The sequence below is a fragment of the Trichosurus vulpecula genome, chromosome 6 (genome assembly GCF_011100635.1).
Source record: "Trichosurus vulpecula isolate mTriVul1 chromosome 6, mTriVul1.pri, whole genome shotgun sequence".
In the NCBI taxonomy this organism is placed as follows: Eukaryota; Metazoa; Chordata; class Mammalia; order Diprotodontia; family Phalangeridae; genus Trichosurus; species Trichosurus vulpecula.
Window position 1 is genome coordinate 136,460,184 of NC_050578.1, and position 27,068 is coordinate 136,487,251.

At 42.9% G+C, this 27,068-nt stretch overlaps 1 protein-coding gene across 1 annotated transcript in view; it reads left to right on the forward strand.

Moving 5' to 3' along the window:
• Window positions 1-5,332: 5,332 nt before the first annotated feature.
• ANKRD50 (ankyrin repeat domain 50) overlaps window positions 5,333-27,068 on the forward strand; it is a 66,068-nt gene continuing 44,332 nt past the window's right edge. The window contains exon 1 of the mRNA XM_036763136.1: window positions 5,333-5,906. Within this exon, the coding sequence (XP_036619031.1) occupies window positions 5,410-5,906 (497 nt within the window). The 5' untranslated portion in view covers window positions 5,333-5,409. The remainder of the gene's footprint in view (window positions 5,907-27,068) is intronic.

Sequence of the window (27,068 nt, forward strand, 5' to 3'; positions counted from 1 at the left end):
GAAGTAGGTTTTTCAAGTAGACGCCACAGAACGTCATGTTTTCTTTTTGAATAGTTAAAAGACCTCTTGTAGGTGAGAGCACGTTTTTGTTTCTAGTTCTTCTCAACTGCTTTCTGAGCAGAGAGGATTTGAAAAGGTAAATGTGTGCTCCATGAAGATAAGCTGGAAAAACATGTTTTAAAATGAACACGTGATTTCAGTGGACTGTTAGAAGCTCAGTAGGAATCAGTCAAGAAAGCTAATGAGATCTTGGCCTGCTTGGAAAGGCAGGACTGCTAGAAATCACCCTCACCCAAGAAACTCCAGTGGCTCCGTCTTGCCCTTAGGATAACATACAAAAGTCTATATTCAAAGCCCTTAAAATGGGCTTCGACAAGCCCTGACTACAAGGCTTGTGCTCTATCTACTCTATCCACTATGCCCCTGAATATAATAATTTTTAAACCTAGATGGGACCTTACTGAGGGGGTCTAATTTAATTTCCTCAGTTTACAGAAAACTGCCTCTTTTCTCAGAGCCCAAGCCCTGAAGTCATCAGTACTCCATTACATGGGTGTGGCTTAATGGAAAGAGCTCTAAATTCAGTGTCAGAGGAGCTGGGTTTAAATTGTGGTCCTGCCACCTACCCTCTCAAACTTCAGCTTCTTCATCTGTAGAAGGAGGTTAGACTTTCTCTAAGTTTCCTTCTGGCTCACATTCTTATGAATCAGCCTAGCTTATTCAGATCAGTCAGGTCCTCGACAAGCGGGATCTGAGATTCCCCATCACAGACATTCATTTGAATACCTACCTCACTTAAGCTCATCATCTTATCACTATTGTATATCTATATATATTGTATGTCTGAAGTCATCTGCTCTGGCTGCTGTCCCTCTCTTATCCTCTATCTTATCCTCAAGCCCTTTGCTAGCTGTCTGTTCACTGATCCCACCACTAAATCTAATGGTCTGGTCTCAGTTCTCATCCTTGAATTCTTGTTGTTTCTCCTTCCTTCTTGGAGAGGCCCAATGACATCATGGGTGATATCTTGACTTGCTTGTGAACTGGATTTAAGCGAGGCAGAGTTGTGCAAAGTCATAGGCCTCACTCTCTCTTCCAGACACATCAAAGTCCAGTGGCAAGACAAAAGTCAAGATGATGGGCAGCTTTGACAATAGTCAGCACTCTGTTCTACTAGGTACTTTGTCTTCCCAGGGTTTTCCTAATATTATCCTTTCCTCATTCTCCTTCAGTATGTCTGAACTGCTCCTTTTCAGGCTGGTTGACCATTCCTGTTCTGTCCCTTATAAATATAAATGTATGGTTGTAGCCTGGAGATATGACATCACAGTGCTTGAGTCAAGATTCAACGTGTCCAACTGTGGCTGATCAGGCCAATACGAGTTCAGAATGCTCTACCACAGATCGGGCACAAATAGTCCGTGTGAACATTTGGGGTGGATACTCCAAACTTTCGCATCCTGCATTCCCTTTGAGCTGTTTTAATTCTGCTTTTATCAAAGAGCACAGCACCTTCTCTGATGTGGGCACGCCATGATGAGAAGTCCTGTGCCAGTGTCTCCCATGTCACACGATCAATTCCAAAGTTCTAGAGAGAGACCTTGAGAGTGTCCTTGTATCATTTCTTCTGACCACCAGGTGAAGGCTTGCCTTGTGTGAATTCTCCATAGAATAGTCTTATTAGCAAGCATACATTTTGCATTTGTACAATGTGGCCATCCCATCTGAGTTGTGATCTCTGAAGCAGAGTTTGTAGGATTGGCAGTTTAGTTCGAGTAAGGTCCTCAATGTCTGGTACTTTATCCTGCCAGGCAATCTTCAGAATCTTCCCAAGACAATTCAAATGGAAGAGATTCAATTTCCTGGCATGGCGCTGGTAGAGTGTCCAGGTTTCACAGGTATACAACAATGAGGTCAGCACCACAGCACCACAGCTTCGGTTTGGTAATCGGTCTAATACCTCTTCTTTCTCATATTTTCCTTTGGAGCCAGCCAAGCATTGAGCTAGCTCTGGCAATTCGTGCTTCAACCTCATTATCAGTGTGTACACCCCTGGAAAGCATGCTACCAAGGTAAGTGAACTTATCCACAGAACTTCTCCATCTGCTGTAATTGATGGTTCCATGTATTCATGGTATGGTGGTGGCTGATGGAGCACCTGTGTTTCCTCTGATGAGTTCATGTTCACATTACCAACTACCTTTTGAAGTTACTCAACTGGATATCCCATAGACATTTTGAGTACATGTCCAAAACAGACTTATTATTTCTATCCCTTGACCCTTCCTAATCACCCCCCCCCTCCAGACTTCTTTATTTTGTACTTCTTTATTATATTTCCACCCAGGTTCTCTAACTTCTTATCCACACCCTCCACAACAAACTTATATCCCTCCAAATTCAATGAATTAATTGAGCAACAAACATTTATTGAGGGCTTACTTATTATTGTGTCAGGCACGGTGGGATATAAACAAACAAACAAAAATGAAACAGATTTAGGTTTGGAATGGACACCAGAGGTCAGCTCATCTAACACCTTCATTTTACTCTCTAGCTTGTCTCTCTCACTCCAATTCATCCTTCATGATGCCAGCAAAGTGCTTTTCCCAAAGTGGGCAAATCTCCCTCTCCTCAAAAAACCCCAGTGTTTGTCTCCTAACCTTTAGGATTAAATAAAAAAGTCTTTTTAAAGATCTTCACAACCTGGCCTCTTCCCAGTTTTCCACTTTTCTTATACAGTTCTCCCTTCCCATTACTGGAAAGTCCAGCCTTAGTGGCCTTCTCCTCATTCTACACAGAATGTTCTGACTCTTTCCCCTGTCATCCATTTTGGAATGCATTTCCTCCTCATTGAGGCTTCTTGGAATCTCAGATTTCCTTCAAAACTCCACAACAAGACCATCTACCTGAGACCTTTGCAGCCCCCACCTCCTCTCCCCACAGAGGTTGGTGAGCTTCCTCACAAACTATGCGGATTCTTGTATTTTTTTGCTATCTATCCTATATGTACACATAGCATGCATGTATGTGTATATATGTATACGCATTTCCCTGCTAGAATGTTAGCTACTTACATATCGTAGATGAATATAGGTGCATACCTGTGTGTATCTTGGAATATCTATGAATGTTATGTATAATAACATATGCCATATGTTATAATATTATATACACATACATCTTGTCACTTCGTGCCTGGTGCATTTCCGGTGCTTAAGGAATGCTTGGAGATTGGTGAGGTAACAAGCTTGGGAGCTTGAAAGATTTGCCCAAGGTCACAATGGGTGAGCAGAAGGGATTCTGACCCAAGTTCTCTGACTCCAGTCTTTAGAACTTGTTGGAGATGGGGGGTGATGGTGCTGCCTGGAGAGGCGCTGGGAAAGTCACCCTGAGAGGGTCTAGGGGGGAGCTGGGGGGAGCCATAGTCGGCGGGGTCTGGAGGGATGCTGAGGGGGAGCCACGGTGGGGGGAGTTTGGAGGGACGCTAAGGGGGAGCCACGGTTGGGGAGTCTAGAGGGATGCTAGGAGGCGCAGTTGGGGGGCTCTAGAGGGGAGCAGAGGGTAGTCACGTGGAAGGGGTCTGGAGGGTCTGGGAGGCGCTTCTAGGCAGGGCTCCGTCCTCCCCTTCCTCGGCCCTCCCTGGGCCAATGGAACAAAGAGGGGCCTGCGGCCCCGGCCCGGTGTGAATCCTCGGAGCTTTAGCTGAGCACTTGCGGGGAGGCGGGGGGGTGGTAAGGCGGGGCAGCCCCAGCTGGGGCGGGGCGGACCAGACAGGGGAGGGTGGGAAGCCCGGGGAGCCCAGAAAGGGAGGGACTGGAGAAGGGTCTGTCTGGGTGGAAGAAAGGATCCCCGGGGCGGGAGGGGCTGGCTGGGGGCGGGGCCTAGAAACGGGAGGGGGACGGGAGGAGCTCCCAGGAAGAGGGCGGGGTTTTGGAGTGGGAGGGGAGAGGAGGGTGGGAATAGGGGGCGGGGCTCCTGTGGGGGCGGGAAGGGGCGGGGTTTGAGGGTATGGGAGGAGCCCAGGGGAAGGAGGCGGTGACTACAAGGTGGAACTTGGCGGGGGTCTCTGGGAGCGTAGAAGAGACGGGGCCGGGCTGCGGACCGGGAAGGTGTGGCTCCAGAGAGGTGGGGTGGGGCGGGGGAGGAGGAGGAGGACTCGGCTTGGGTGGAGAAGGGCGAAAGTGAGGGGCGCGAGGGTAGGTGAAGAGACGCGGTGGGCCGGGTTTGGCTCCTCGGAGGGGCGGGGTCCGGCTGAGGCGAGGCGCGGAGGGGCGGGGCCCGGCCGCGAGGGACGCGCTGGGGGGCGGGGCCCGGCGCGGCGGCGCGCGCGGGGGCGGGGCAGGTCTCGCGCTCCGGGGCGGCTGGAGGCTAGCAGTCGGAGGCCGGGCGGTGGCGGCGGGACGAGGGCTAGCGGAGCCGGGCCGGGCCGGGGACGCGGGCAGAGGCATGCTGGCGGCGGCAAGGAGGCCGCAGCGTCTGGGCGTGCGCCTGCTGAGGCGGCGGCGGTAATCGCGGAAGGAGGAGGCCTCCCTCCCGCTCCCCCCGCGGGCCCGCCCGGGCCCTCGCCTCCCGCGGCCAAAGCAGCACCGGGGCCCCGCAGCCCGACGCCCTCGACCGGAGCCTGCCAGCGTCCCCGAGCCCGAGGCAGCGTCGGGGCGGGAGCCGGGCGGGTCCCCGGGGCCCGCCCTTTGTGGGGCGCCCCGAGCCCTGGCCCGGTCCCGCCGGGCTCTTTGTTGTGCCTCAGCCTCGGCTGGAAGATGTAACGGGCCGGACGTCGCCGCCCCCAGCCCCGGAGCAGGCACGGGCAGAGCCCCCGGCCCCGGGCCCTTCTCCCCGGAGTCGCGCCGCGCCCCTGCCCCGAGACGCCGCCATGGGGGTCCCTCGGGGAGCCCTGGCCGTGCCCGAATCTGCCGCGGCCCCGAGCTCGAGGGGGCCCCGAGCCGAGCCCTGAAGCTGTCATTTGTCCCCAGAGAAAGCGCTCGGCCGCGGTCCCCCTGCATGGGCTACCCGGGCAGGATTCGCACCCGGAGTCCCCAGGAGACCCCAGCTCGCCCCCGGCACACACCGCTTGTATCGTCTCGGCCCCGCGCTCGGAGCGGCCACCATTGCTGCCCATTCCCGATGGGCCCGCGGAGCCGAATGACCCCTGAGCCAGAGGAAGAGCGTTAGGGCACGGCGGCCTCTCCTCGGACCCACCATTGAACTGATCCGCGATCCGGGGCCAGACAAAGGACGGACGTGAGATGAACCGGCCGTAGACGGAGCTCCGGGCCCCGTAGCTCTGCAAGGAACGCTCAGCGGGGGGTCTCCGGGAGCCTCGCCGCGGGGGGTGCCGCCCAGAGGGGCCCCAGGTCCGCTTCCGTCCCCCTCGGATTCCCTGCAGATGCGGAGCGAGGGCCGTTCGCGATGAGCAGCCCCCGGGAGGAGCGAACCGGTACCATGGCCCAGACCAGCCTGCTGCGGGGGAAGCAGTTCTACTGTCGCGAGTGGGTTTTCCACAAGCTCCAGCACTGCCTCCAGGAGAAGACGAACTGCTGTAGCGGCGCCGGCAGCAGCCCGGCCCTCGCGAACCCCGCGAATAGTGCAGGCAAAGCGGCAGCTTGGGGGGTGCTGTTGGTGGGGGGACCGGGCAGCGGCAAGACGGCGCTCTGCACCGAGCTCCTGTGGCCGAGCTCACCCGCCAGTGTGCAGAGGGGGCTGCACCGGCAAGCCCTGGCCTTTCATTTTTGCAAAGCCCAGGACTCGGACACCCTGTGCGTGGGAGGCTTTGTGCGGGGTCTGGTGGCCCAGATCCGCCACAGCGGCCTGATCCAGGGCTACGAGGACAAGCTGCGGGAGCCGGCGGTCCAGAGCCTCCTACAGCCAGGGGAATGCGAGAGGAACCCGGCCGAAGCCTTTAAGAGGTAATGCCGAAGAGGGTTCGCGTGTTTGGGGGTTCTCATTCGGAAAACACGCGTGCCTTAGTCTAATAGAAGAAAGGGGTACGATTATTAACTACACTTCAATCGATACGTGGTATTTTAAAAAAAGTTATTAAAATAATGAATGACGCTTAATCTTTCAGCTTTTATTTGCTTAAACAGCCTACTGATGACAAAGTGCGAGTTGGGCTGCATTTTAGTTGAAGCTGATTTAGTGTAAGATCACGAAGCCCACCAGAAACTTAAGGAAGAACATTCCTTGAACTTAAAATTTTTCATGAGAACCTTTGGTTTAGAAAGGGCAGTGTTCTACCGCCGAGAAGAAGGGAGCGAGACGGAAACGGGTTTTCTGGGAGAGTACATTTATTGTTTGTTTTAACTATCATCCTTTTAAGGAGTTGAGTTCTCTTTAATGAGAATGCTGACTGTTGGGAACCTGAAGAAAGGTATTCACTCTTTGTGTATTTGGGGTTCTAACCCCGTTGTTTAAGTGGTAAAGTAAGATCTCTTACGTGTGTGCTCATTGTGCTTCGTTGTCCAGTGGGTGGAAGTGCAGGAAACTTTGGGGTTGCCATATAGTCAGCCAAGATCACTTTTGATGACTGTAGTTTAGCCCCAAATAATGAACGTTTAAATTGTACTTGGCCAAGTTAAGTTATTCAAATAAAGAAGTTTCTTTTCAGGTAAAGTTTGGAAACAACTTCAGATATTGAATGTTCACAGCAAAAGCAAAAAAAAAAAAAGGACACCTTAAAATTCTTTAAAAAGGCTGCCCTACCCCTCTTTGACTTTCCTCTTTTGTTTGACTTGAGATTGGTTTTATTGGCATCCATTGTTAATTAATTCTGCTGGCATTTATTACTCACCTATTATGTGGTAGCCACTATGCTAAGTACTGGAGATAGGAAGACAAAACCTCCCAAATCCAGTCCTTGCCTTTAAGTAGCTTACTTTCCATACATGTAGATAGATAGTTAGGATGGGAACTGAGTTTTCATTGGAAAGTCCTGCTCTTAATACCAGTGGGCCTCTTCGAGTCTTGGAGTTGCTTAGGGCTGTGGTGTCAAACACAAATGGAAAAGCACGGAACGGTACCTAAGCCCTGCAGGCTGCCTAGCGACTTAATTTTAAAATGTACTTTTATCTCTGCTTGACTATGTTTTCATTTGTTAAACATTTCCCAAGTACGTATTAATCTGGTTTGGGCCACTTTGGGGAGTGTTGAGGGGGATATATTTGACCCTTTTGGCGTGGAGAACTGAGAGGTTAGGCGGTTTGCCTGGGGTCACATAGGTCCCCAAGTAGTCTTTGCCCTAAGGCCGGCTCTCTCCATTCCCCTCTGCCACACTGCCTTACAGAAACTGAGACACCAATTGTATGCAGAATAGATAAGTGGAGTGGTAGGGTGGGAGCTTGGTGTCCCTGTAACCTTCCTGTAAAGGTGCTAGCACCTGATTTTGTGAAGTCTTACTTTCTTGAAGAAAGACAAGGATTCCATGAGGTAGGAGTGAATGAATGAATGAGCAAGCATTTTTAAGTACTTCTTCAATGTCATTTCCACTGATAAAATCCTGTCAGTTTCTGATGTTGAGCCATTTGAAGTGTCAAGGACTTTGGTGGACAGATCTTTCTTTTCTCGATCTCCAGGGGCTGCTCCCATGGAGGCTGGCTAAGGGCTCTGGGCTGGAAGCGCTGCTGTTCCCAAGGCCCTTGGATTCAGGGCTGTTCCCATCAGAGTCTGAAGGGACATGGTGGTGGTGACAGTGGTGGTGGTGATGGTCTGACTCACCAGGTACATGCTGCCTCCTGCCTCCCCTGGGGGCAGCTTCAGCTCAGCTGGCCTTGCCCAGTGAGTGGCAGTAGGCTGGCCGTTGGTGAGGATGGGTGACCCATTCTTCACAGGAGTTACTTACCCAGTGGCTGTGAAAGCTGTCCTGGAAGCAAGACTGGGGGCCTGGGCTCTGCCCCTCCCCGGGTTCCTGTTGGGAGCAGTTGGTCCTCAGTCATTGCTGGTGGTGATGAGGCAGGTGAGCCATTTCCACCCTCAATCGTGGCTGTGGTGGCTGGGCTGGAAGCAGGGCTGCTGGTCTGGGGGATGCAGCTATTTCCCCAAGGCTTTTGTGTTCAGTGTCTTGGGCTGCCTCCATCATGGTTGATGGCAGGCATGGCCTTGTAGTCTGTGAGAAAGGGGGGAATACTCCAGGCATGGGAGCAGGGGGAGTAGCCTTTGCAAAGTTGTGATAATGAGACACAGAATACAGTGCACAGGCCAAAGATGATAGGGCATCATGAAGGAGCGTAGAAGCGCTTTAAATGTTGAATGGGATTTTGTATTTCATCTGTAGAGAGCATCTGGACACTAGGGAGCCACTTGAACTTCTTGAGCTGGAGAGTGACCTGGTCAGACCCCCACTTTAGGAATACAGTTGGGCAGCTGTGTGGAGAATGGATTAAAGAGAGAAGAGACTAGAGGCAGCAGTCCAGGGGAGAGGGGATGGATGAGGGTATGGACTAGGCATCTTGTCTTGTGAATAGACAAAGGGTGATAGAGGCAAGATGCACTGAGCATGTTGGGCATATACTCAAATACTTGCTTGTTAACTAGAGTGGATAAAACTTAAATACTGAATGCCACTGAGCCTTTGGGAGCCTAGTTTACTGGAAAGAATGTGGCATCTTCAACAGACAGGCAGGAAGAAGATAGGATTTGGGTTCAAAGAGATCTCCCTGTCGCATTTGAACTGCCTACAGGACATCCAGAGGGAGATGTCAAAGGACAGTTGGTGATGTGGTGCTGGAGTTCAGAAGAGAGGCTGGGATATAGAGATCTGGAAGCTGACAAAAGTTGAAACTGTGAAAGCTGGTAATTCCCCAAGAGAGTGTGTAGAGAGAGCAAAGAAAAGTCCTAGGACAATCCTAGGTGCATCTGCCCACTGGGGCTGGTGGTGGATGATGATTCAGCAAAAGGATCCACAAGGCAGGTAGGAGGGAAGAGTGGCTGCCTGGTGGGAGCTCAACAGCAGGAGGAAAAGGCCCTTGGTTTTGGCAACTGAAACTTCATTGGTCATTTTGGAGAGCAATGAGATGCAAAGCCATACTACAAGTGGATGAGGGAAGAGGCGGCATTGAGTGTGACCAGCTTTTCTAGTTTAGCTATAAAAGGTGGGGAGAGTCCTATAGGATAATAACTTGAGGGGATGATAGAATCGAGTGAAAGGTTTTTAAGGATAGGGAATGTCTGCACATATTTGTTACTGGGAGTGAAGGAGCCATAGTGAGCAAAGATCAGATGTTCTAAATGAACTGTTGGTTCTCTGCTAACAGGGGCTGCTGGGCAGAGACAGGTTCTGTGCGTTGTCCTAGAAGTCAGCTTCTAATAATACTACAAATGGTAATGAAAACAGCAATAGGCCTTTCTAACTTGCTAACTTTCTAACTTGCTTTCTAACCTGCTCTTGTAAGGTCTGCAAAGTGCTTGACAAATACAGCAGCATTTGATCCTCATAGCAGTCCTGTGGAGTGGGTTCTAGTTTATCCCCCCACCTTCGCCTTTTTTTTGTAGATTAGGAAACCAGACTAATGAACACACAATTAGTAAGCATAGGTTGCAGGATTTCAAAGCCAGCTTTCCATACTGCAAATCCATCATTCTTCCTACTCCACCAAGAAGATTAAGGTTTTGAAAAAGCTTCTGTGCACTTTTTATTATTATTACTGTGCATTTTTGTCATAGTACATAGGCCATAGGAGGAGATAACTCTGTGTGTGTGTGTGTGTGTGTGTGTGTGTGTGTGTAAGTGTAAGTATAACCTTTGAAGCTATGCTATACATATTGTAAGGACAGAACATGTAATAGGAAAGTGTAGGGAACAGTGTTCTGATAGTTCATAGGTCAGAAGTACCCCCAGGTAAGAAAGGAATGGGACAAGCAATCTGGAGGGGTTTGAAGAAGGGCCTAGGCCAGTTTATGATGGAGTTGTCTTGGAAGTGGAAGAGAACTAGTGTTTTGGAATGAAAAATGTGTAGGATAGTATCCTGAGATGACTAGAGTTCACTAGGGTTTAGCTGAAGAATTGGGTTATGGGTCAGTCATTGGGATAGCATAAAGAGGGTGTGTGTGTGTGAGAGAGAGAAAGAGACAGAGACAGATAGACAGACACTGGGACAGAGGAAGAGGAGAGACAGACATATCTATCTTGAAGTCTAAGTATATGTCAGTACGTAACAGAAAGCCTGGTGGTGGTGTAGTGGATAAAGTGCTGGGCTGGGATTGGAGTCTAGAATACCTGCGTCTATACCCAAACTCAGACACATCCTAGCTGTAAGTCCTTAACCTCTCAGTGTCAGTATTGACTTCATTGGTAAAACTTACCTCACAAGGTTATTATGAAGTTCATGAGAGATAATACATGTAAAGTACTCCACAAACCTGAGAGCAACTTTATAAATATTAGCTGTTACACAAATCAATTTAATATCATACTATGGCCTTGAATTCACAAGATTTAAAACTTGTTAGTTTTAGACTTTTCATTTGTAAAGTACAGCACATTAAAAATCAGGGCAGACTGGCATTATTTGGCTGGTGGCCACACCCAGAGTAAACAAGTTGTAATCTGGTTCTAAAATCAGTGAAGAAAACCTGTAAAGGAAAGATTAAGCCAGAAATTAAAAGTTCAGTTTTGATTTTAAAAAATATAATTTGAATAAGATATTGACATGGCCAACTCTTCTGTTCAGTATTCTCTAAAATTAAAGTTTAATTTTTCAAGTGACTTATTTTTTGTCTAATTTTGACAGTTCCTTTGTCTTTGAACTTTTTCTGAAGCTACTGGTCTGTTGAAGTAACTAAGTTTATGTCATTGGAATCTGGTCAGGCATATAGTAAGTACTTAACATGCTTATTGATTGAATCTATAGACAGTCTGGAAAAACATAGGAACTTAAGAGTAATTATAAAAATATTTGGCGCCTTGGTGTTGTTTTCTTATTGTTGATTTTTTAGGTTTTAAAGCAGCTATAACATCATCGTACAGATATTTTGATCATTAATGTCTGGTCGATTATATCTTCAAAAATTATTTCTTGATGTTGCCATTCAGAGGTTCTGTTTTGTATTATTTTGAGGGGGGAAGGCAAGGCAATTGGACTTAAGTGACTCGCCCAAGGGTATGCAGCTAGTAAATGTCAAGTGTCTGAGATCAGATTTGAACTCAGGTCCTTCTGACTCCAGGGCTGGTACTCTATTACTGGGCCACCTAGTTGCCCCTCTATTTTCTATTTTTTTCCTATATGATTTGTAGTTGCTAGTCACTGTCAGAAAATAAGATGAGCATTATTTATTGTTTGTGAAACTAAGATCAGTACTGTTTCCTGGTTGACAAAGGGAGCTAATCACTTCATGATCTCTTCACTTTTGCAGTTAGAGAAAACCTAGTCTTTGTTCCTGGACAGCTTTGCTGTTCTACCTGACTGGTACCCTACTGTTAACGAATCCCAGGATCAACCCGAAAACCCTACCTTTGTTTCTCATTTAATCAAATGAAAGTTAAAATAGGATATGAGTTAAATGGATTCTGTTTCCTCTTAAGTATGTGCTGTGCTACAAAGAGTTTGATTATATGTTTATAGAATTTGATGTCACTTTGCATCTGTTTTCCCAGTTTGAACTTTGATTTATGGTTTCATCTGTGTTGGTATTCCTTCTGCCATATTTCTTGCAAAATGTTGATAGTTTTCTCTCCCCCAAGCATATAAACTTTATTAGGATTGTAGAGCCAGAACTGAGAGGGGACCTTGGAGATTATCTAGTCCAGACCTTGAGATTTTACATCTGAGGAAACTAAGGACCCCAGAAGTGGCAAGACTTACCCAAGGTCATGTTGGTCAGGTGTCATAGTTTGCATCTGATCCCACTACTGCAGACGCCAGATCCAGTGATCTTTCCATTGTACTACTCCTGAACGCAGCTGAACAATGCAAATTAAAAGTGACATTGAATCTCACCTCTGTCTGTGCAGCTTTTGTCTCCCTGTTGCATCCAGGATCAAATAGAAACTTTCCTCTTTGGTATTCAAAGCACTTTACAACCTACAGTCCACCTTCCTAGCCATATTGTACATTACTCTTTTTCTCACTCTATGGTCCACACTCTTTCTCACACAACATACAAGGTAATCACAGTCTTTGGCCTGGAAAGTCCACTGTTGGACGTACACTTTTAAAGTGTTATTAGCAAGGAAAGAAGACACCTCATCTGGTTAACTTGTGTGTGTGTGTGTGTGTGTGTGTGTGTGTTTATGGGGGAGGGGGTTGCAGGAAAAAGTTTGTTTTGTGATATGACTTTTTATATTCATTTTTTTACCTCTATCAGGAAGTGGGAAACATGTTTCCTTATTAGTCCTCTGGAATCCTGGTTGGTCTTAATGCTGATTAAGATAGTATTCTGTCACATTTATATACCACAACTTGTTCAGCTAGTCCTTAATTTGGGGGCACTCCTTCAGTTCCCATCCTTTGCCACCTCAAGAAGACCTACATCCTTAGAGTTTGTTTTGCTTAGGACTAATCCCTCAAATTACTTTCCTAATACCCACCTTCCTTTTTCCCTGTGTAGTGAAATGTCTGTATGTCTCCAGTTGTGTATGCATATATGTGTATGTGTGTGTTCTTTCTGTTGACCAGTTTAGATGAGAAGGAGTTTCAAGTGTTAGCCTCTTCCCCATCCCCTTCCTCCTTGGTTGTATAGATATCAACCTGTCCCTGATTTTGAGATGATTTCCCCTTAACTTTTTTCCTCTCCTACCTAGTATATTCCTACTCCCACCTCTCTTTCTATTCTTAAAATCAGTATGTAACAGAAACACTCCCAGGCCTTGTCTAATTGGGTGCCCTCTATGAACCCTGATATGATAGGGTTTGGGGAGACATTGTACAAAAGCACTTTATCCTTGTTTAGTCTTTTATTATTGTTCATTGTTATTTACCTTTTTATATTGCTCTTTACTCTTGTGTTTGAACCTCAGAGTTTCTCTGCAGCTCTGGTCCTTTCAGCAGGATGTTTGAAAGTCCTCTATTTCATTAAAAGTTTAGTTTTTCCCTTGAAGGATTATTCTCAGTTTTGCTGAATAAGTTATTCTGTGCTGTAGGCAGAAAATATATCCTTTGCCTTCTGGAAAATCATATTCCAAGTTCTTTGCTCCTTTATAGTGGTTGCTGCTAAATCATGTTTGATCATGACTAGCTCCTCACTACTTGGAATTCTTTCTTTCTGTTTGCAGTATTTTTTCTTTGACCTGAAAGCCCTGGATTTTTGGCTGTAATGTTCTTTGGCATTTTTATTTCGGTTTTCTTTCAGGAGTTGATTGGGTAGAGTCTTTTTCCGCATTGTTCCTAGTTCTAAGAGATCTGGGCATTTTCTTCAAGATATCTTGAAATATGATGTCTTTTTTTTTTCAGTTATAGTGTTGAGGTAGTCCAGTGTTCTTAAACTTTTTTTCTCCTTGAACAGCTTTCCAGGTCAGTTTTTTGTTTGTTTTGTTTTGAGATACTTTATGTGTTTTTCATTTTTTTCCAGCCTTTTTATTTTATTTTAATATTTCATGTTGCTTATAGGGTCATTGGCTTCTGTATTCTGAGTTTCAGGGACTTTCTTGCTTGGGCAAGGTTTTCTACCTATTGTGACAAGCTGTCAATTCCCTTATTCATTCTTTCTTTATTTGAGAGGGAGTGTGTTATGTTAAGATTATTTTTACTGATATTTGTTTCTTACCTGACCGTAGTATCCCATATAACCCTCTACTTCCCATTCTGCCTCCCAGAGAGCCATCTCATATGACATAGTATTGGAGAGGAAAAAAGTGAGATTAAAAAAAAGCACAGCCTGTCAATATATTGAGAAAATGACATGTGTAATGTGTAATACCTGTGCACGTTCATCTTCATGAAGGGATGGGCTGGAGGTGTCTTCTCATCTCTTCATTTGAATCCCGCTTGATCTTTATGATTTTGTTACATTTCCCTTTGATTTTTTTTCATGCCATTCTTTCCATTTACATTGTTGTAGTCACTGTGTAGATTATTTTCTTGGTTCTGCTGACTTCACTGTGCATCAGTTGACAGAGATCTTTCCAAGCTTCTATGTATTCTTTGCACACATTTTTTGCAATAGTAATAGTCCATTACATTCATGTACCGCAATTTTATTTAACCATTTCCCAATTGACGCGTGTCTACTTTGTTTCTCATTTTTAGCTCTCACAAAAAGTGCTCCTGTAAATATTTTGGTTTATTTGGGAACTTTTTTCACATCAGTGGCTTCTTTGGGGTATAAGCCCAGTAATAGAATCTCAAGTTCAAAGGGTATGTACATTTTAGTCACGTTATTTGCATAATTCCAAATTGCCTTCCAGAATGGTTGTACCATTTCAAGCTTCACTACCAATGTATTAGTGTACTTATCTTTTCACTATTCCTCCAGCATTGACTGTTGCCCTTTTTTGTCATTTTCACCAATTTGCAGCGGGTGCGGTAAAATCTCAGAATCTTTTGATTTGCATTTCTCTTCTCATTAGTGATTTGGACCTTTTTTTTAAAAATGTAGTTGTGAATACTTTGAAGTTCTTCTTTTGAGAACTGTTTGTTCATATCTTTGACCATGAATGGCTAATAGTCTATATATCTATATCTATATCTATCTATATGTACACACACACACATACACACATATATATGTTTATTAGTTGTTTTTTGTATCTTGGATGCAAAGCCTTATCAGAGAAATTTGATGTAAAGCTTTTTTTCCCCTCCTACCATTTATCTTCTTATTCTGGATGCATTAATGTTGTCTATGCAAAGCTTTTCAGTTTGTTTTCTTTTTGTTCTGTAAACACAGCATTATGTTCCTTCAGTTGTGTGTATCTTTTTTTTAAAGTGATCCAATTCACCCTGCCTGGATTTCTTTCTTACTCACATCCTTTCTTCTCATTTAATATTCCCCCTTTCTCTCCTCTCTTCTGTCAGTATGACTGGAACATGGAGGACAGTAGCATTTAATAAGACTGGAAATGGGGCAGGTTGGGATGGATTTTTTAGGTTTGTGTATTGAGGAGAATGCGTATTCATGCTGGCTGTATTGCACTTGAGATGCCTCCTGGCCATTTGGTTTGAAATGTCTAATCAACACTGGAGATGTGGGATGAGAGCTTGGGAGAAGGACAAGAACTTATATGTACATGAGTCATTTGTGTAGATGACACTTGAAATCCTGAGAGCTTGTTAGTCTCTGAGTGAAAGAGTGTAGAGAGAAGAAAAAAGAGGGTCCTGAACAGAGCCTTGAGGTGTGCATACACCCGCAGTTAGGATTTTGGGACGAGTGTGATAATAGTTCAGAAAGGAACCTGAGAAGGAGTGGTCAGACAGTTAGGGGACCTACCAAGATTCTCAGTATCACAAAAACCCAGAGTAGAGGAGTCAACAATGAAATACGCTTTTGAGAGATCATAGATTGAGAAAAGGCTATGAATTGAGAACAGTTTCAATGAAGTGAACATATGTGTTAATGGTGAAAGGCACCATGTTTAGAGAAGGATTATGGGGAGTATCTAAGTGTTAAGAAACCTATTTTCTACTTTATTTTCTAGTATTGATTCTTGTTGTCATTTATTACCTTGTAGTGTGGTTTTTTGGACACAGGAGGAGATGAGGTTCTGATATTTACTGTTTCTGTGGAAAGGAATGGATTTAAATATAGATTTTAACATGTTTTTCTTTATTTTACATGGGCATAGTCCTCCTTCCTTAAAGTAACTTTATCTAATAATGGGAGAACTTCTTGATCTTAATGTTTAAGATGGAAATATTAGGCCACTAACTCCCACTTTTACATTCAGACCAGACTTAGTATGGTTATAGTTATTAATTTATTAACCTTCTTATTAACTTTTAAGCCTGAATGAATATGGTTTTAATCCAGATCATTTGTCTGTATCCTCTTGGAATTTTCCTCCCCTCCCCTCCCTCCCCCCAAAAATCAAAGAAGCTAAAAATAGAATGAATCTGGAAAATGTACTACTATCTTGCCCTTAGTTGTGATTTCATTTAGTTTATCCTTTTTTTTTTTTTTGGAGGGGGGAAGGCAGGGCAATTGGGCTTAAGTGACTTGTCCAAGGTCATGTAGCTAGTGTGTCAAATGTCTGAGGTCAAATTTGAACTCAGCTCCTCCTGACTCCAGGGCCAGTGCTCTCTCTACTCACTGTACCACCTGGCTGCCCCGTTGTGATTTCATTTAAGGGCACGTTTCCCCCTTGCATTAGCTATATTATGCACAAACTGTATACTTAGGATTGCTTTCTACACTTGTCTTTTACTTGAAATGTTTTATAATGAAAAATATTTTGTTGCTTCTGACCAAAATCTTCAGTCACTTAAACTGCTCCCACTTCTTTTAGCCAGTTAGCTTATTTCTAGCTACAAAAGATTTCCTTTCCACCCTACTGTACTTCATGGTTATCTCCATTGTTGCTCTAATCAGGATCTTGAGTCCATGACCCTCCTGACTTTCTGCTAATTTAGTTTTTTTGGTAGTTCTAGAGTCTTAGAGTTGTCAGGAGCTTAGAAATTACCGTATTTCCTCATGTATAAGATGCACCTTAATTTTGGGGCCTGAAATTTGAAAAAAAAATGTATTACATAAAGTTATTGAACTCAAGTTTTATTCATATGCTCATAGCTGTCAGGCATCTTTTGGGCAACTCTGGTGTGTGTAGGCATGCTTAGTCCATTCCGTTTCATGAACCTGAAACACCAATTGTGCCCTCCTTTGAAATCAGTAAATTCTTTTTCATCAGCAATTCTTCTTGTGTCATGCTGAACCATCTTTGTGGACGCAGGAATTCCAATTGCCCTTTGCTCTTAAATCCATATCTTCAGTTCCCTCTCTAAATCAGGTCATTTTGCTGACTCGCCTCCCATGGCTTTCTTCTGCTGTGGTGTTTTCAGTAGGATTTCTTCTTCCAGTAGCCAGTCTTGGATTGTTTTCTCAGTTGGAGGAGGACCAGACTTAACGTTCAGCAGCACGATTTCCATTCACTTTCGCAAACTGGATCACTTTTAACTTGAATTCAGCACTGTACGAAAATCTTTTCTGAACTATTTCTGGGTAGAACGTGGCAAAATGTAACCTAATATACCAGTAACAAATACAAAACAACGAGTGCAAAGACAACAAGCGCGAAAAAGGGGGACATGCAAGTAAAAACATCTACAACCACTGAGTAAGATACACCCAGTTTTTAGATCACAATTTATTTGAAAAAGGGTGAGTCTTGGGAAAATATGGTATATAGGCCAGGTCTTCATTTTATGGTTTTTAGATCCTACCTTCTCTTTACTTTTGCTAGCTACTCTTCCTACCTCCAACTTTATGCACCATGGAGAATTCAGCGATAGCTAATAATTGTAATAACAGTGATAACTAGCACTTACATAGCACCTGCTATGGATTCTCATAATAAACCTATTATTATCCTGATTTTGCAGTTGAAGAAACTGAAGTAAACAGAGTTTAAAGATTTTGCCCAAGGTCACACAGCTAGTAAGTGTCTGAGGCTTGATTCGAACTCAGGTTTTCTTGACTCTGGGCCAGTACGCTATGTTCTATGGGGCCGCCTGTGATGGAACATCTTCATCCTTATTCTGTCTTTTGTAGGGAAGATGAGACATAGCTGAGTAACAAAGGTGCATGTAAAAGTACTGTAAGAGTGCTGGGTGAGGGGGAGATTAATTCTGCTGAATTATTTTTCTTTTTATTCTCTGAACATGCTGTGATTGCTAGTTCAGTTTCATCTAGTGCTTATCAGGTGGTTGGCCTTGTTAGTTCTACAGAGAGCTATCCCACCATGCTAGCCCTCACGGAACATATGTTTTAGTGAGGAAGATTAGACATGTAGTACTTAATAATTGACTCTAGTACAAGGCAGTGTAAAAGTAAGTGGCCTATAGATAGTATTTTTTTTTTAAATTGCTGTAGAATTTTGAGGAAGGAGAGAAGTTGCTGAATGCCTCATAGAGGTAGTAACCTAGGTCAGCCTGGTTCTTGAATGAATGAATGAATGAATGAATGACTGGATGGATGGAAAAAAAAATATTAAGCACACCCTGTGTTCCAGACACTGCACTCTCAGCCCTGGGAATATAAAAATAAAAACTGAGGCAGCCATTGTCCTTATAGAGCTTATATTTTAATGGGGGAATATGACACCTGTGTGTCCAGGACAGGGAGTTTTCTTGTAGGGATGGCAAATGAGTCGATAGCAAAATAAATTGATATACCTTTTCCAGAAAAAATGATACTGTTGTTATTATAAATGCTTTGAAAGCAGGGACTTTTGTCTTTTTCTTTATCTTTATTTTGTAGCATAGCTAGGGCATATAATAAGCACTTAATAAATACCCCTGTACTGATTGACTCTCAATCCTTGTTAGTTGATTGATAGTGATTAACTTGCATGGATAACTACATAGTTTTCAGTTCTGATTTCGCATTCTATTTATGAGACCATTCAACTCTACTAGGATCAGAAGTTTATCCCAACAAACTTGAGTTTATTTCAAAGTAGAAAATTTGTTTTTTGTTGGTGGTGTCCCATTGCTCTTTTTAAAGTGTTTTAAAATAATACTTCCTGTGCTAGTACAACAAAATGAAGTTATATATTAATGTCACTTGTTTTTGCCATTGCTCTTAGGTTACCAGGGCGGTGATACAGGATGATTTAAATTAGAAGGCCAGATGACGTTAGACAGCTACCTGTCCTTTGGGACTCTTGTCCTGTTCTCCCAAAAATACAAAACGGGGGCCTACCCAATGTGTCAGAGGCCTTCCTGGATTTCTCTTGACATCTTAAGAATACCAGGCACACTAGCTGTCCACCTGTCATCCCTCCCTGTTGCCTTGGGATCAGGCCAGTTTCTTTTCCTGTTGTAAAGTTCTTTAATTACATCTTTACTCCTATCCTTCAGTGTTCCTTGTTTTGTCATATATTGCAGCCAAATCGTACTCTTCATGTGCCTCTTCACTGTACTCGATGTTATACTCATCTTTAGTTCATTAAAGGCAGTTTGGTTCTACATCTTGTTGCCATGTCACTTATTAAGCCCTTAAGTGTGACAGGCACTGTGCTAGGCACTTCACAAAGATTTTCTCATTCGATTTCTTTAGATCCCACAACAACCGTGGGAGGTAGCTGCTGTTATTTCCATTTTACAGCTGAAGAAGCTGAAGCAGATAGAAACTGTGACTTACCTAGGGTCACCTAGCTAGTTAATGATGATGGTATAATGTTATTATTGGAAAGTTGGATCTTTGCTTTTATGGGAAGCTTGGAGTCAGTTAATAGAGCTTTGTAATTTCCTGAAAGCAGTCCAGTCCACCTCTGGGCCTAGCTTATTGTAATGGCAGCCACACTGGCATATTCAGGATGGCTGTTAGTGCAGGTTCTTTTATCTGCTTTACTAGGAAAGATAGCTGTTTCAGGGGTCAACAGTCTTCTTTAATTTAACGGAAAAAATACAGAGAAAAGAAGTAAAGACCAACAGACAGGGCTCTATTGCCTGAATCAAAGCCAAACTGCTATAAATAAATAAATAAATAAATAAACAAACGAACGAACGAACTGTGTATATGTGTGTGTGTGTGTGTGTGTATACACACACACTTTACATTCACTACTGGATCGAGAGAGCATTTACCTCTGAGCAATCCGGGAACTCCTAATATATGGGCCACTCAGTCTCTACTAGGGAATCACAAGATCTTTTTCATAAGCAAACCCTCAAAGCAAAAGCTTGCCTCTCAGAATATATACTCTTTCAGCTAGTAGGCTCAGTGCCTAATTAGAAATTAACGAAAGGTGTGTAAGCCTTCCTACAAGCAAGCTTCCCTTAATGGGCTCCACCTAAGGCCTATTGATGGGCAGGGAAGATCTTATTCACCATTAACCTTACACTTTGTACTATGTCCCAAATATACATGCTATAGGAAAGTTGTGTAGGATGTCATTTTAAGTTTACATTGAAATCTGGGCAATAGGTATTCTACATCCATCTTGGTCTTTCCTCTGTGGATACACTGATCAAACTCCTTTGGTTATATGATGATTAGAGACCTCTTCTTGAAAGCTACACAACATCTTGGATGAACACAGTGCCCTCCCTAAACAGGAACATCGAGAGTACATCGGTATCCACAGGTCATTCGTTGTCAATCTGGACTGAACTGGATTTCCTCCATCACCACAGTGACATATACCTCTGGAGAAGAGTGTGCGATTCTTGGTTTTACCTCTCCTCCAATGTTTATTAGCAGAGACTCACTTGCCAGGGTTTTTTCTGTCATTACATTTCCCAAAGAATCCTGAAATTATCTTGATGTGTGGATGGGAGACAATGATTTGTTTTTAGAAAGAGAAGGGGGGAAAAGATATGGTGTTGAATTAAAACTATTTTACAGACCTCATTGGTAAACTCTTACAAACAAAAATGCTGAACAGTTGTAAACATAACCCAGAGAGAAGGGGTGGAGGATAAAACTAAAGAAAGCTTTGTAAAACTTCAAACTAAGCAAAACCATGCCAAGAACATTCGAAGATGGAAATGGATCACGACAAACAGAAGAAAAATGGAAAAGACTTATTCAAAGCATTTCAGTAGACTCTTTTCTCCATCAGGGATAGTGATCACCCATCAACCTTGGACCTTAGGTGCTTCTAGAGGAGACAAATGTCACAAAGGAGAACCAGATAGGACCAGTTGCCAGGGAACCATGCTGCAGGCGATAAACTTGTGAGGCCATGGAGGGACCAGTTTACTAAAGACATGGAAAAGAAATCAGACCCTGTTAATAGAAAAAAAAAGGGGTGGGGTGAGCTGAAAGAACATCAGTAACTACCAGCCTATATCTCTACTCTCCCATCTATACAAAATCATGAAAATTACCTGTACACAAGTCAAGGGCATTGGTAGGGACCAAGGAAGCTTTTAGGAGCAATATTTAACAGTGGATCACATCTATACCATCTCATAATTTAACTGAAAGTTGTAGAGAATATAAAATCTCATTGTCCTTATTGTTTGTTCATTATGAAAAACCATTTGATTTGGTAGAAGAAAATGCTTCTGTATGGTCACTTTTAAAGTAAGGCATCAAACTGTTTTAAATATTTTTATTTCATGAAATATCATCTTACATCCAAGGAAAATTTATCAGTCATTTCTTTCAAGGAAGATACTTAAGATACTTAAGCATGTGTGTATATGTGTGTGTGTGTGTATGTAAATGCTTTTAAAATTTAATATTAAATCTTGTTTGGAGATGATAGGTGTTATGGTGTATAAGTTGTCATTATTATTAATTTCCCTTTTATAACTGAATGGTATGTTTAAGCCTATAAATGCTCCTGACTAAATTTTCCCCTCTTTCATGTATTTTCATGAAATCAAAAGTTAGCTTTTATTATGTAGAAATCTTTAGTTTATGCCATTAGCTCTTAGAATTTTATTTATTTTTTACTCATGGGGTATTTAACTTATTATATCCTTACACATTTGCTTTCATCAGCAAGCTTCTTATATCTCTACATATGTACAGGTATTTACACATGTATATGTGCATACCACCTTGTGGAATAACAAGCTTTTTGTGATTCCCCCCAGATGTTCTTCTTTTTCCTCAAAATTACGTGTGTGTGTGTGTGTGTGTGTGTGTGTGTGTATACCCCAAAATTCACACATATATACATATATACATACGTATATATACATATATATACATATACATATATACATACATATACATATATACATATATATATTATATATATATATATATATATATATATATATATATATACACACACATACACACACATATGTAAAGAAAGAGAGTGGATTCCAAAAGATAAAATAGATACTTTTGGTTATATGGAATTGAAAAGACATTGCACAAACAAAATCATTAGAGCCAGGATAAGAAGGGATAAAGAACTGGCCTCAGGAGCCAGAAAAAGCTGGGTTCAAGTTCCACCCCGATACACACTGGCTGTATGGTTCTGGGAACAACGATTAGCTTCTCAGTGCCCAGGATGCTTCCTAACAATATATAAAGGGTAGAAGGTAGAGATTGACATCGGCACTAGTAGAGGAAGCTGCTTACCAAAACTGAGGTACGCTGATGAAATCATAGGTCTGGTATAAAAAAATAAATCTGCTTGTTTGTGTATGCGTTATTTTCCCTTATTAGATTTCCGTATCCTTGAGGGCAAAGGTTTGTTGCCTTTGTATCTCCAGCAGGTCATTGGTGTTCAATAAGTGTTCGTTGAATTTTGTTGAATGTTGCAATATTTCCGGCCCCGGACCTGAAAGCCGCATAGAAACATGGTGTAGAAGAAAGAGCCACAGAACTAGTCAGGAAAGGCCAGCATCAAGTCCTGCCTCTGTGGTCACTAGCTTTGTGGCTGTGGACAAGGCACATCACCTTGTGCCCCATTTTCTCATTTGCAAAATGGTAAGACTGATACTTGTGGAACCCACTCCACAGGGTTGTCATGAGGTCCAAATGACATAATGTTGTATATATGTATGTGTGTATGTCATGTGTTTTTGCTAACCTTACAGCGACATTTAAATACAAAGTACCACTCTTCATTTTTTTTGTTTTAGTTTTGCATTTTTTTAAAAAGTGTACATAGTGTGACAGATGTTGCTTTTTAACATTTCATAACCTATTTTTTGATCCATACATTTGTCAATACTTTAAAATGAATTGACAGACTTCTAATCCAAAAGAGATCCTGTCAGGTTAGAATTATGGGTTGGATCTGATAAATTGAAATTTAATACAGGTAAATATGCTTGGGTCAAAAGAAATCCAGGTCACAAATAGAAGAAGGGGAGGTATGGGTAGGCAGCAGTTTTTCTGAAGAAAAGATTTGGGAATTTTATTGAACTACCAGTGCAATGTAAGTAAACTGTGTGACAGCTCAATCCAAAAGCCCATGTGATCCTGGTGTGTATTGAGAGGCATAGTGTCCATACTGAATGGGGGAAGGGAAAGGCTAGGCTCCCTGGACTCTGCCGTATTGGACCACATCTGGAATGTTTGGTTCAGTTTTAAGAGCTGCATTTTAGGAAGGACAATTTCAGATAAAAGAGTGCCCGGGGAGGGCATCCAAATAGTGATAAGGACCTAAGACTATGCCATGTTGGGGACTTTTGGAAGGAATTGAAAATGTTTAGTCTGGAGATTAGTATTATTCATCGATTTACAGTGAGAAGAGGGACCTTAGAGATCATCTAGACCAACCCACTTATATGTTTTAAAAAAAAATCTTTAAGTTCACTTATATCTAATTAAAAGGAGCTTTGTTTAGGCTTTAACTGGCAAGCCAAGTTTCAGTGTCACTCCTTGAAGTGTTCAGTTTTTAACAGGTCAGCCTTAGGCAGTCACTGGGGCAGTGTTTTTTGAGAGTCAGAAGAGGGACTGAGGAAAGCCCCTTCTCCTCTATTAATCCCCCTTTTCCACTGAACCTTGAAATTCTACACATATGGTATAATACCTTTAGATTAAGCTTGCTTCTTTCTCTGGGGTCCTGGGAGGAGCAATTTATTTATACTGAGGTTTTATTACCTAATAATAGTGTTTTTTTTAGGGGGTAGTAGATGTGGGGCTAGGGTGAAGAACAACCAGTAGGGCTCCCAGAAATGGAGGAGATGGATCATAGGTCTAGAAGCTGGAAGAGATCATCTAGTGTAGCTCCCCCATTTTACAGATTAAGAAGCACAGGCCCCTGTGGTTAAATATGATGCCTGAGGCCATCAGGCAGATAAGTAGGAAGTAGAGCCAGGCTTTGATCCCAGAATTCTAAATCCAAATCCAGGACTTCCCATGGCACACACTGCCACTCCTGTCAGGGAAGGGAGTACTGCTTTGGCTAGTCCACAGACTTATCAAGGCCTTGCCTCATTTTTAATGCCAGTTAGAATCATTGAATTTTTCCCATCTGGGTAAAGTAGATTATATGTGGTTGAAGACTAACATTTCTGGATATTTGCTGTATTTTATGTTGTTTAATGAAGAGGTAATTTTCTTCAGAAGTTTTTGCTTATTCTTTGCCTCTCTACTTTTCACATCTCAAAACCCTAAACAAATTTAAAAAATATGAACTACTTTTTTCTTTTAAAGACTGACATGTGTGGGCATTTCAGGTATGATTAAGTGACTGACAGATAAAATTCTTTCAGTTATCAATTGTTTAATAACAAATCCAACTTAATATTGGAAAAAACCAACTTTTTAGAATTAACCCTTTTGCCCAAGCTTTTAAAAAAATCATTAATTTTGTTATTAAAATTGACAGATACTGGAGTGTCGGCGGCCGGACGGGATGTGCCCCACTTTGGCACCCTGTACTCCCCGACTACCGCCTATCACTCACCCTGCCCTCGGGTCTTCGGACGTCTCAGGCTCCTCTCGGGGGATGCGAGAGGAGAATCACCAGGCAGTACCCCGGAGTCAACAAGCAGCTTTATTGCATGGCGTACCAGAAATCTCACACAAATCCCACTGACCCTCTCTGGGGAGCGCCTTATATTGGGTGTTTCGGGTTGGCTCCTCCCCAGTTCCTCCCCGAGGGTGGAGCCCCTCCAGTAAGAGCCGCCCCGGTACTGACATGGTGGAAGCCACACAGGCACCGCTGCGTCAGCAGGTCCAGACTCCCTGGCGTCTCACTACCCTCTCGGGGGGCCCAGGTCCAGAGCGCCCCTAACACTGGAGAAAATATAGGTTCCTAATGTAGAATAGAAAATCAATAAATCAGTTGCTCAAATATCAAAACACAGAACTTAATTGAACACTGTTAGTGAGCAGACAGTTCTTGCCAACAACTTATGAACTCAGGAGATGATGGCTCAGGAGAACAATGGTTAACCAAAACACTATACTGAAACACATGGAGACAATCTTCACATATCCAATAGAGTATAACTACAGTGTCTTAGAAAATCACCAGCAGATCCTTTGTGGACCACCTTGGTGATTATTGGTGAACTGGACCCAGGGACTAAAATGACAGACTCTTTAAAGTAGCTAAAATAGATACAGAATGAAGTTTCAGAAAATACAAGGGGCCAATTTTCCAAATCCTGGACTGAGGCAGATCTAAAAACAATTTGCTTTTCTAGTAGTCCAAGCAAATAAAAGTTTCAGTTATTTTGTGTTTGGAAAATTTTGTCAATGATATCTTCTCCACTTTTATGAAGAATGATTCTGAATAGTCTTGCACTTATTTTTGATATTCTCTAATCTAATTTAGTCAAGTTGGTCTAATAATATTATTTAAAAGTGAACACCAGGTCTTCTGTATTTTGTTTTCACTTTAATATTAACACATTAAGTGTCTTTTTTTAATTCTAGGTTTTTTTAATTTAATATATTTAGTTTTCAGCATTGATTTACACAAGAGTTTGAATTACAAATTTTCTCCCCATTTCTACCCTCCCCCCCACTCCAAGATGGCGTATATTCTGGTTGCCCTGTTCCCCAGTCAGCCCTCCCTTCTGTCACCCCACTCCCCTCCCATCCCCTTTTCCCTTCCTTTCTTGTAGGGCAAGATAAATTTCTACGCCCCATTGCCTGTGTATCTTATTTTCTAGTTGCATGAGAAAACTTTTTTTTTTGTTTTTGAACATCAGTTTTTAAAACTTTGAGTTCCAAATTCTCTCCCCTCTTTCCTTCCCACCCACCCTCCCTAAGAAGTCAAGCAATTCAACGTATGCCACATGCGTATCATTATGTATAACCCTTCCACAATACTCATGTTGTGAGAGACTAACTATATTTTACTCCTTCCTAACCTATCCACCTTTATTGAATTTTCTCCCTTGACCCTGTCCCCTTTTGAAAGGGTTTGTTTTTGATTACCTCCACCTCTATCTGCCCTCCCTTCTATCATCCCCCCTTTTTTAAATCTTCTTCCTCCTTTTTTCCTGTGGGGTAAGATACCCAATTGAGTATGTATGGTATTCCCTCCTCAGGTCAAATCTGATGAGAGCAAGATTCACTCATTCCCCCTCACCTGCCTTCTCTTCTCTTCCTGCAGAACTGCTTTTTCTTGCCACTTTAATGTGAGATAATTTACCCCATTCTTTCTCTCCCTATCTTCCTCTCTCAATATATTCCTCTCTCATCCCTTAATTTGATTTTATTTCTTTTAGATAGCTTCCCTTCATCTTCAACTCATCCTGTGCCCACTCTCTCCCTCTCTCTCTCTATATATACACACATATATACATACATACACACTCACATATACATATATATACATACATACACACTCACATATACATATATATACATAAAGATATATATGCATATTCCCTTCAGCTACCCTAATACTGAGGTCTCATGAATCATACACATCATCTTTCCATGTAGGAATGTAAACAACGCAGTTCAACTTTAGTAAGTCCCTTGCAATTTCTTTTTCTTGTTCTTTTTCTTGATTACCTTTTCATGCTTCTCTTGATTCTTGTATTTGAAAGTCAAATTTTCTATTCAGTTCTGGTCTTTTCAGTGAGAAAGCTTGAAAGTCCTCTATTTTATTGAAAGTCCATATTTTGCCTTGGAGTATGATACTCAGTTTTGCTGGGTAGTGTTTTAACAACCCATCTAGCAGCTTCTCTGGAGGAGTAAGATCCCTCCCCCACAGCCGGCACCAGGGGGCTGCTGGGACCCAGGAGGCTGCCGGGAAAGCACAGGTTCTTTTTATCTGCTTAAACAAGGAAAGCACGGTGAAGGGGTTGACCAGCTTACTTTAATCCAGCATTCAGTTAGCATTCAGTTAGTTCAGGGGAGCATACAGACAAGCATCAAGAGACAAACCAAATACAGATTCATTGACTTACTTCAGGGGAAAAAACCAGCACCCTGAGGTTCAAAACATTCATTTAGTTCAGGGGAAAAACAAACCAGCACCCCGAACCTCAAAACCAAAATACAAACAAATTACAAATATCAACAGACAGACCCAACACAATTCATAGTTACCACATCTGGGCTCGGCCTGAGAGCAAGGGCTGGCCCAGAGTCACGCT